The 11,865-nt window shown below is 37.9% G+C and overlaps 1 protein-coding gene across 5 annotated transcripts in view; it reads left to right on the top strand.

Moving 5' to 3' along the window:
• The window catches only part of LOC117394802 (disks large-associated protein 1-like), a 244,271-nt gene that overhangs the window by 217,333 nt on the left and 15,073 nt on the right, over positions 1-11,865 (top strand). For all 5 annotated transcript variants that reach the window (XM_033993395.3, XM_033993393.3, XM_059015273.1 and 2 more), the window contains one exon: positions 6,326-6,744. In XM_033993395.3, the coding sequence (XP_033849286.2) occupies positions 6,326-6,744 (419 nt within the window). The remainder of the gene's footprint in view (positions 1-6,325; positions 6,745-11,865) is intronic.

The raw sequence follows: 11,865 nt of genomic DNA, 5'->3' as shown, positions 1-11,865 counted from the left end.
TAACTTTATTTTGCCCCCTCAGAGGAATACAATTTTACCTGTGTCAGCCTGTGGCCGGGTAGTGTCACTGGCAAGACTCATTACCGGCAGAAGGAAGACACAGAAAACTGTAGTTTCAGCACTACTGCGCACTTTTATTTCACAAATTCACAAAAGGTTCACACAAAGTAAGAAACTTAATTCAGGCTGGGCAATGACCTTCACTGAATTGGTTTTCCCCACAAACGCAGTACATCCACTCTTCAAAACTCCATCCCCCATCCCTGTCTCCCATTTAATAGCATGTGGTTGGGTGTAACTTATCCTCAATTAATCAATTTCCAGTCACATTCTGCACAAGGATTTGGCAGAGATGAGATTTTAACATCTCATTTCCATGAACCACATAACCTGGGTATGTGCTCGAGTCCCAAGGACTTTGCGATACCTGCACGGTGGGTGTCTTTAGTAATATCTACAACATATTGACAATAACCATCAACCATTTTGTTACAGACTTTCTAAGAAGTCTGTCATAAACAATGTTGGCTGTTACTTAATTAAGCCCTTGTAAACACGAAAAATGCTTCACATAAAAAACAGTCCTACTACAGTAGCAGGCACAGTTTACAGTGCCGCTGGGTTTCTGATCACTGATCAATTCCAGATTTTATTAATTCTTTGATGGTTTCAAGCTTCATCACTGCCATTCTCATATCCACTTTAACATCTGACACATTATTTCTCTTGTCCAGTGCTTCTTTCTCTGTTCTGCATACCATTCTTCCAGAGGTATATGCCCTGCATGAAATAAATGCGAAATAATATCTAGCTGGATTTATCTTTTAAATCATTGACAATTTGTCAATGGGAGAATTCAGACCAATTTTAGTACACTCGAGTCGACTTGAGTTGGCTGTCCATGGAAACGAGGTATTAGACAATGTAAACGGAATGCGTTGGGTCCCATTAGCCTTTCCAAACTGTGAAAAAAAAAAGTTGTATGGGTAATTGTATAATACAGTTTATATATATATATATATATATATATATATATAGGAAGACAAAACTGTGCTGCGAATGTGTAAAATAGTTATGAACAATTGGTCCATGAGCTGATCATGAAATCCAACAGGCAAACCAGCATCATCTGCAACATTTAATTCATATACTCCATCTGTGAGCCGCAGAGCAATATCTAACTGTTTCATGAACAATACCACTGTTTTAGTTTTTACAAATTTACAAATACACTTTTACTGTAATTTTTAGCAATTTTTAGCTACCTTCTGTCCTGAATTGACCTTTATAGCTTCCATGTACATCCTGTTAGTTAATATGCTGTGCGCTAAGTAACTGGATTAACCTTATTTATATCATTTAGGATGATATAAAGTTAAATCTAATCTTTTTTTCTAGACTGAATAGATTGTATTATTTAACCTGTCCTCAGAGCTCATCATTTATCATGGGATTGCCTTTCTCTAATTCACTGAACCCTTATAACAAGGCAAGATGTTACATTGCAGTGGATTATAATCCTGTATAAATAGGTTCAAATGGAAGTACATTATTCACAAAGAGGCACATAACAAAAAATAAATATGAAGATGGTTTAAAAAATCCAGACACACTTGAATATCAGCACTAATGCTTAACAAGTTGGTTGCTCATTAATGTTGTTCTGTTGATAGATTGCAGCTGTTCTACTCAAGAATCGGGTCAATGAAATGAAATCTCTTGCCAGGTCGCTTACTTTTCCTGTTTCAAGGAAGCACGCTAAGTGTAAACAAGTTAGGCATTAACTGTGAATGCACTGCTCCAAACCCTGTCTGTTTATTCAGCGAGCTTTTGAGCTTGTCTTTTCGTGGGCAGGCCTGTAGTCCTGGGAGTTCTTAACGTGTTTGCCAGAGCTTGCACTCCCAGACAGTGAGAATGCTGAGATCTGCTTGTGCTCCTGACAACAAATCTGACTGTAATTCAACACCAGACAGCAAGTGACCATTTAGCTTACTAACAGCACTGGAAGTGGGGGAGCAGTAAACAATAATTTATAGTTATTCACATGCCTGTTTTAAAAAAAATATCACTGTTAAGATGGGTTAAGGAATGGTATATGTTAACACACCTAATTTATTGCTGTATTATTATTATTATTAGTAGTATTATTATTATTATTATTATTAGTAGTAGTAGTAGTAGTAGTAGTAGTAGTAGTATTATTATTATTATTATTATTATTATTATTATTATTATTATTATTATTATTATGTCAGGTTTGCAACTGCTTTGTCATAGCCATTTATTTAGGTTAAAAGCAGTTTCTGTTTTTGGAAAACAACACACAAGAAGTTGCACGGGTTACATCAGCAGAATGGCGACGTGCCAAAAACTTTCTAGCTTATCATTTCCGTAATTACACTTTCACTCAAAACAAACAAATGTAAATATTGTATGCTCTGTGCTTCCTGCTATTAATCTATTTTCATTTGTTTTATTTGAGGGTATTGGAAAGTCTTTGGTACCACATAAAGAAAGTGTTGTTGTATTGTGTTTTTGTTATTCTGATATATGCAGATCAAACAGTAAACAGCATATATTAATTACAATATCTGCATTTATTGCAATTATTTAGGTAGTGAGTATATTTAGCCTGTTGTAGTCTTATTTTTACCTGTGGTGGTCCAACAGTCCAGTTATTCAAAATGTAGGACCCACACTTCAAAAAAAATTCAAGCTTTGTTCATACCTGTGACTAGGTACAGAATAGAGACAGGTGTTCTTAGCCATTCTTAGCCAGCCACCCCCAACTGTGTTAGTAATCTTTGTGGCTTATGATCCATTTTGATTGGCTCCACACAGCTGTAACCTAAGATATATGTCATCAATCACAGGTTATACTAATACTGTCTGAAACCTGTTTTGTTCAGTTATAGCACTGTGTGTGACCTTGGCACACACATCACATCCAGGAAGTTGTAAAAGAGGAAGATAATAGCGCAGGCTAAAATTATTACAGAAAAGCTCCCCTGGTCAACACCTGCCATGGAAAGTTATTTTTTAACTTGCAGAGCAGACTGGTCACGAGGAAATAAAACATACCCTTTTCTTTATACGAGGAAATATAAAGGGGGATGAGTGTTAACCTGTGGGCCCTGATTGGATCAGACAGGGCATTGTCTCATGCACTGGTTTATCCAGTCTGTAGTTTCTTTGTTTGTTTCTGAATCTTTTGGTTGTGTGGTGTTAGATCTCTTTAGAAGCAGATGTAATGTTAATTATAACAATCAGGTATTACCCAAGAAGAATAAGAAGGGGAATCTCTGCTATTAAACACAGAGGAGAGTCAGGACAAAAGCAGGTTTTTTTTTTTTAGATTATGTACACTGCTGTGCAAAAGTCTTAGACATGTTGCATTCTTCTACTCTGATACATTATGAGCATCAACAATTTACTCAAAGCCACTTGCGTAAAGAAGTAAAAAACATTGAGTTGAAATAGCTTGCATCACTTGATTTTCAAGGTGTGGTATCCGAAGCATAATCAACAGAGAAACATCATCTGTAATTGACAAACCCAGGACTGGAAGACCCAAAAAGCTGTCTAACTAGGATGTGCAATACTTGAAGATAATATCCTTAAGGAATAGAAAGAAGACAAGCATTGAATTGACAACAGAACTGTCCAAAGCACCTTTGACCATTGTTCCATAGTCTATCAGAGTATAAAAATGCAACATGACCAAGACTTTTGCACAGCAGTGTACGTCTGAAAGCCAAAGTCATTGGCACCAAGTTAAAATTGCTAACAACAAAATAATTGTTGGTGCACAGTGAACTTAAAATGGGATGCCTTTGGGCTTGCATAATTATGGGAAGCAGCAAGCAATGTTTTGACAGTTCAATTTTGTTTAGAAAGACTCTTCATCTCAGACAGTCATACATTAAAGCTGTGAATAAATTATATACAGATAGTATTTTTAGTTTTTTGTTTGAATTATTTTTATGTTAGAAAGGTTTGTTCCCAACTTGGGAATCCATCCTATGAGCAGAAGAATAAATAGTGGAGCGTAAAGGTTTGGATATTTAACAGAACATAAACCAGATTGGGTATTGTTATAATTTATATGGATGTAATAGTGGCTCTTTAATCCCTTGGTGTTTTCCCCTTAGGGCTGTTTTATTTACTCCCTTCACTAAAAACAATAAAATCATTGAGGAATGAAATCAGCAGGTGTATTCATTTTAGTTCAGCAGTAAGATATGCCACTGCTTAGATCATTAAGATTAGACTTCTTTGTCTTTTTAAATAAAATTATGTAGAGTTACTGGTTACCATGTGACTGTGTTCATTTTAAAAGGTTCCAAGAATGCAATGATCAAATGCATTAAATCTGTAGATGCTAATTAGATCAACTAACTAGGAAACGTAACAGTTAAAGCTTCGTAAGTACATGAGGCTTGGTGGTCCAGTGGTTAAAGAAAGGGTTTTGTTACCAGGAGGTTCCAGGTTCAATCCTAGCTCAGCCACTGACTCACTGTGTGTGACCCTGAGCAAGTCACTTAACCTCCTTGTGCCAAGTCCTTCGGATGAGATGTAAAACCGAGGTCCTACTGAAGTGACTCTGCAGCAGCAGTTGTGATGTATTGTTCACCCCCAAGTCTCTGTAAGTCGCTTTGGATAAAAGTGTGTGCTAAATAATAATAATAATAACAATGGTCTCTATTATTATCCTAGAGTTTAATTTAACGTTGATTCTCATGCTGACAGTGTGTTGTTCACTGTGCTTTTTGAAAGGCTTCAACAATCAACCCAATAGTACCTTTAGTAACGACAAAGGCTGTTGAGGATTGGCTGAAAGTATGGGCTGGATGAATCCTGTTTTGTGTTGTTTTGATGTAGCTGAGAAGGTCCAGTGAAGCTACTACTCAGATTGTGTGTTTTGCCAAACTTTAAGGGTGATGATGGCTTTAACAGATAAAGCATTTTGCTAAGTGAGGATTGATAGTTATCCGGACGATCTTGTTCTTCCTATTTTCACTTTACCCTAGGGAAGATGATGACATGTTTTTGGATTATAATGCACCTGTCCACTGGACGACATGAACTACTGCCAGTACTTTTTCACTTACTTAGACCGCTAGCTTGGTACTTAATTGAGGCCTGGCTCAATCCCGGTTAGCCCATTTTATCGGCCTGAATTAAACTCTACTCCAAATTAATTGGTTTAACGAGACCCACTTACTAGTTTATTTTACAACAGTTTTAAACCAGTCTTATGGAAACATATGTCCAATTGAAATATTGCCCTAGTGTGTGTGTTTATGTGTGTGTGTGTTTGAAATGTACGGGCTTCTCGGTCTTTGGCATATATATATATATATATAATAAAGGCCAAACCAACTGGCCTATTATCCAGACTTGGTCAATAGGTTTAAAAGAGAGGATAACTAAAAATACTTGTTTTACTTGTCTTTCTCCAATAATCACATACTGGGAATAAGCTGGTAAAAGATGAAGAAAATATTAAAGAAAATATTCCTAGTGTGTGGAGACATAAACCTTATAAACTATTATATATGTTACCTTAATTGCTATCATGTGTCATTGTTGCTGCAGCTGAACTGTGTTCTGTAGACTAAACTTTTGATGGAAATGACACAGTATATCATTAAATGTTTATCCAAAGGGAATACCAAGATAACAAAGTAATGCGCCGCTATCGTAGACTGATAAGGTTTTCAAACTGCTGACTATATGTCTTGTCAAGCAACAGCTCCCCTCCACACTAACACTGTTGAAAATATGTCCTGACATTTCAGAGTTTAAACACTCCTGTTGATGTTATCAGCTTACATACAATACTATAGGGGTGAATGATAAGACGTGCTGTCAGCCGGGTGCAATTATTGACACCTGATACTTCAAATGAAATGTTTTATGAAACACACAAAAGAGCGATTATATGAAAATCACCGCACCATGTGTCATAGCATGTTGTTACCTGCTTAGCTTCGGTTATCCTTAGTTTGATAGAATGTTAAGAGATACTGAAAGAAGCTTTATGACTTACGTTTCAGTGAAGCCTTTCTCGATGTCTTCAAGAGAAAAAAAGTGTTCTTGTCAAAGTGTTTGTCATTGTATTTTTTAAGTTTCAGTTTGTCTTGACATTTTAAACCGTCTAGTGCTGTAGTGGCAGTAGCATGCCTATTTGGAGCATAACAGCCATCCTTATGTGTTGCTTTACAGAACCACCAGAACTGCAGACCGATTTGTAGGTTTGTCCAAGTGTCATCATTATAGGTTGTGTGAGTTTTTTGGTTGAGTTGTTCCATTTCATTCCCAGCTCTCGCAGGTTCACTCGATCTAATAGCGTGACAACGGCGGTTCAGGCAGATCTTGGAGAGATCTTGGTTGGCCTGGTGGAATCTCCGGAGACAGACCCCCCCTCCTCCGACTCAGTGTCCAGGCAGTTTTCCCGGGATGCCAGCACCTCCACCGTCAGCATTCAGGGCTCAGGGAACCACTACCACGCCTGCGCTGTGGACGACGACTTTGATGCCGGCTTCGACCCCTCCATCCTGCCGCCCCCGGACCCCTGGATCGACACTGTCACCGAGGACCCTATGGAGGTGGTCCAGAGGTCTGTGTGTCACAGGGACGGTGGCTGGTTTCTGAAGCTGCTGCAAGCAGAGATAGATCGAATGGAAGGCTGGTGCCAGCAAATGGAGAGAGATGAGCGTGAGAATGACCTGCCTGATGAAAGTAAGTATAGAATCCCCTGCTAGGAGATACAGTGGAGGCGGTCTTCTTTTTCGTCATACTGATAGCTCTAATTTTGAATTACTGACATAATTGTTCCTTGTGTATTGGTCATTGAAAGGGAGTTTCTGTACAGTAGTGGTATCTGAGGAGGGGAGAAGTAGGGGAGTTTTATCACAACATAAATCTCACAATTAGATACTAAAGTGGAATATATTAGTATGTAACATCATACCACACATAACCTTTCACCCCCCCACCCCCACCCCCACCACCCAACCCCCGCCTCCCACCCCCACCCTGTTCCATGTACTCCTAAACTTGTATATCATTTAGTCTAAAATACTACAATTCGTTATCTCTATTCAGCAGTCCAGCAGGCATACCAATGATTTTTGTCATCAGGGAGTAGATGAGCTTAACATCTGTCTTGATGATAGATGATCGTCTCCTGAGCAAACTGACTGCTGTTCTTCATCATGAAACTCGTATTAATGAGCTTTTAAAACCACAGCTTCCAAATGCAGCAAGATTTAAAATGAGCAATGGGATTTTTTTTTTTTTTTTTTTTTTTAATTAAATTCTCACCTCAGGCTCTTTTCTGTTTTCCATTGAGATCGGAGGCAGTCTTCTTTGCAGGTCTTGTGTGAATCAGCTGTCATTGTGCATATGTATTACCTAACTGTGCATCAAATGTTTAGAAACTTTTTCTGGGAACAAAGTGGATCTTGTGTAATCTGAATTAAGCACCATGTCTGCATGGAGATATTTTTACTGAGATTGTCATCACCCCTTGACACAGTTTATTCAGGTGTTACAACTGTACAGTAAGTGAAATACTGGTATACTGTTCATATTCTCTTTTTCAAGACATATGCATGAGTTAGTCCTGTTTTCTATTGTATATAAAAAGTTATTTATGTATGTATGTATTTATTTATTTGCTTATTTACTTAGATATGCCATAATTTTTTGCTAAGCCTGAAACCTGTACTATGTTTTGGTGCCAAGGATACAATGAGAAGCCTTATATTAGGTAGCTCTACAGTATATTCAGTATATATTCTGTAAGTCATACCCCATATACTGTACATCAATTTAGTAGTTTAAAAGTGCATGGTGGGAACACAGGAGCTACAATGTAACAAAAAAACCCTGACATGTAGGACTTGACATATTATCTAGCCCTCATCCTCTATAATATATCAGAATACATTCCTAGTACTGTTTACACTTGCTTAAGCAGGTGTGATAAATTAAGAGTGTTGACAGTAACAGAAATAATATCTGGTATTCAGAAGTGGCATGGAGGCTTTTTTCTTTTTAGCCAGATGACAGCATGTCTTACCTGGTTGCTACAGTAAAGACTCACACCTGTGAATTCCAAGTACTCACACAGTAAAAACGACTCCAATTTAAACAGGCTTTAATATTAGGGGAGAGAATAAAGTGCTTAAAGTTCTTACTTGAAGAATGAGCTGTAAATAATACTGAACTTGTTATTGTCCTTATGATTTACGTCATTTCTGTTTGTTTGTTTCGATTGACTGTTTTTAAGATTACTTCAGTGTTTGTATTAATAGGAGAAAAATAAAAATCAGTTGGTTAGTAATTTAGCAGGATTCAATATGCTTCAGAATGTCATCACATTCTTCGCACAATGGGATTGTGAAAGTAACTGAGTGTGCTCATTACCTCCAGTAAAGCAGCATGACATATTAAAAACAGTGCTGCAGTTCTCAGCAGTGTAGCATTACTGTGTGAAATCTTGCATGAAGCAGTTTCGACAAAAATCATAAACTGATGTGTGGGTTGGTGGGTTGCGTTTATGTATGCAGCACGATCAGACAGTCTGGTAACCTTCTTTTGAGCTGTTTAGAGGTTTAACACTGTTTTTCTCAGGAGACAGTACTGCAGAAGATAAGTCAGCAGCATTGCATCTGTAGCAGTGAAGTGCATTTACGTGTCTTCTCACCCACGTTAAAAATAGTTTGATGTGATTTTTCTTTTACTGTCTCATGTCTGAGCTGTGTGCTACAGACTCACACCTGCCATTTGTTTACTTAGTTTTGACTGAAACATAATAGCCACTCCTGACTCAGTTTGTCCTTAGGTTATCTGTCAGATCTCACCAGCTGTGGGATTACTCTGCTAAATCACATTTGTTGCTTGTTTCTGGGAAGCAGTGACCCAACCTGTAGTGATCCAAGGTTGGGTTACCTACATATCTGAAACAAAAACACATTGGAAATGTGAAAGGTTGCCCCAATTGTTTCTACTAACTTGGTTATATATATATATACAGTGCCTTGCGAAAGTATTCGGCCCCCTTGAACTTTGCGACCTTTTGCCACATTTCAGGCTTCAAACATAAAGATATGAAACTGTAATTTTTTGTGAAGAATCAACAACAAGTGGGACACAATCTTGAAGTGGAACGAAATTTATTGGATATTTCAAACTTTTTTAACAAATAAAAAACTGAAAAATTGGGCGTGCAAAATTATTCAGCCCCCTTAAGTTAATACTTTGTAGCGCCACCTTTTGCTGCGATTACAGCTGTAAGTCGCTTGGGGTATGTCTCTATCAGTTTTGCACATCGAGAGACTGAAATTTTTGCCCATTCCTCCTTGCAAAACAGCTCGAGCTCAGTGAGGTTGGATGGAGAGCATTTGTGAACAGCAGTTTTCAGTTCTTTCCACAGATTCTCGATTGGATTCAGGTCTGGACTTTGACTTGGCCATTCTAACACCTGGATATGTTTATTTGTGAACCATTCCATTGTAGATTTTGCTTTATGTTTTGGATCATTGTTTTGTTGGAAGACAAATCTCCGTCCCAGTCTCAGGTCTTTTGCAGACTCCATCAGGTTTTCTTCCAGAATGGTCCTGTATTTGGCTCCATCCATCTTCCCATCAATTTTAACCATCTTCCCTGTCCCTGCTGAAGAAAAGCAGGCCCAAACCATGATGCTGCCACCACCATGTTTGACAGTGGGGATGGTGTGTTCAGGGTGATGAGCTGTGTTGCTTTTACGCCAAACATAACGTTTTGCATTGTTGCCAAAAAGTTCGATTTTGGTTTCATCTGACCAGAGCACCTTCTTCCACATGTTTGGTGTGTCTCCCAGGTGGCTTGTGGCAAACTGTAAACGACACTTTTTATGGATATCTTTAAGAAATGGCTTTCTTCTTGCCACTCTTCCATAAAGGCCAGATTTGTGCAGTATATGACTGATTGTTGTCCCATGGACAGAGTCTCCCACCTCAGCTGTAGATCTCTGCAGTTCATCCAGAGTGATCATGGGCCTCTTGGCTGCATCTCTGATCAGTCTTCTCCTTGTATGAGCTGAAAGTTTAGAGGGACGGCCAGGTCTTGGTAGACTTGCAGTGGTCTGATACTCCTTCCATTTCAATATTATCGCTTGCACAGTGCTCCTTGGGATGTTTAAAGCTTGGGAAATCTTTTTGTATCCAAATCCGGCTTTAAACTTCTCCACAACAGTATCTCGGACCTGCCTGGTGTGTTCCTTGTTCTTCATGATGCTCTCTGCGCTTTAAACGGACCTCTGAGACTATCACAGTGCAGGTGCATTTATACGGAGACTTGATTACACACAGGTGGATTCTATTTATCATCATTAGTCATTTAGGTCAACATTGGATCATTCAGAGATCCTCACTGAACTTCTGGAGATAGTTTGCTGCACTGAAAGTAAAGGGGCTGAATAATTTTGCACGCCCAATTTTTCAGTTTTTTATTTGTTAAAAAAGTTTGAAATATCCAATAAATTTCATTCCACTTCGATTGTGTCCCACTTGTTGTTGATTCTTCACAAAAAATTACAGTTTCATATCTTTATGTTTGAAGCCTGAAATGTGGCAAAAGGTCGCAAAGTTCAAGGGGGCCGAATACTTTCGCAAGGCACTGTATATATATATATATATATGCACATTAAAGTTATGTGTGCAAAAGTATGTATGTTCAATGAAAGTGTCATTCATATCAACTATTTTTTTTTAACATTAAATAAGTTTGCAATATAAATCCTGTGTGGGAATCGAACCCAAGACATGCTTTCAATGCAGCTTGCAATGCAGACACCCTAGGTTTCACGCCACAAAGTTTGTCCTTCTATTTTACAGCAGTAAAGTTACAGTTTTTAACAAGTAACAAGACGAACAAGATTTTGTAAATAATGATTATGTATTATACCGATTGTACTGAAAGCTTTCATCTGATTTTGCAAACTATCATAATAAGCTTGATCTGTTCATTTAGTATATTGTAACGTTTTCATGTTTAGGAAGTAGTACTCAGGGAGACGGTGTTGAATTCTCAAAATGTTGGTTTTATTTGAAACTACAGAGAATTCCCGTTAGGGGCCGGAATTAACGGCCCCAAAATAATAACCCTACGTTTTAGTCTTGGCCCTTTCACTGCATATTCTCTCCGGTCACAGCTCACACGCTCGCTCACTCACACCCACAGTTTCTCATTCAAGTTCAGTGCTGGACTGTCTCCAGTCCCCAGGCTCTTGCACCCCCTTATATAACCTCCTGTTGTTTCTTGCTGCTGTCTGGCTTATGAACCAGTCACATCCATGGTCTGCAACTCCCGAAAACAGCCACACACATTCTCCTCACTCATTCACTCACTTCCCTTCCCATGCTAAGTAATGGCGTGACTCATTCCCCTTACAGTACATGTAACATAAAAGACAGACAAGACAAACTGAACAGACAACAAGTCCTGCAACAAAGCAATTGTCCAGGTCGTTACAATATATATTTTTTAATTTGAAATTTAAAATATATGAAAGCATGATGACCTTTATGTACAAAAATCTTCACAAATATACAATTGAACAAGAACTGTTGAGTATTTATTTTTGTTTCATACAGTATTAAATGGCAGTGTTTATATCTGATCGTGAAAAATAAATAAATAAATATCAAGATAAAGAAATAAATACATGTCTATGTATGATTTATGTATTCATTTATTTCAATATTTATTAATGTATTTATTTTATTTGTTTTACTTTTACCAAATATATAGTTTATCCTTCAGCATAGCTGATTCTCAGAAATTAATGTTCCTTTTTGTCCAGTGGGACCACAA

The sequence above is a fragment of the Acipenser ruthenus genome, chromosome 3 (genome assembly GCF_902713425.1).
Source record: "Acipenser ruthenus chromosome 3, fAciRut3.2 maternal haplotype, whole genome shotgun sequence".
In the NCBI taxonomy this organism is placed as follows: Eukaryota; Metazoa; Chordata; class Actinopteri; order Acipenseriformes; family Acipenseridae; genus Acipenser; species Acipenser ruthenus.
This window is presented reverse-complemented; position numbering and strand designations above follow the sequence as displayed.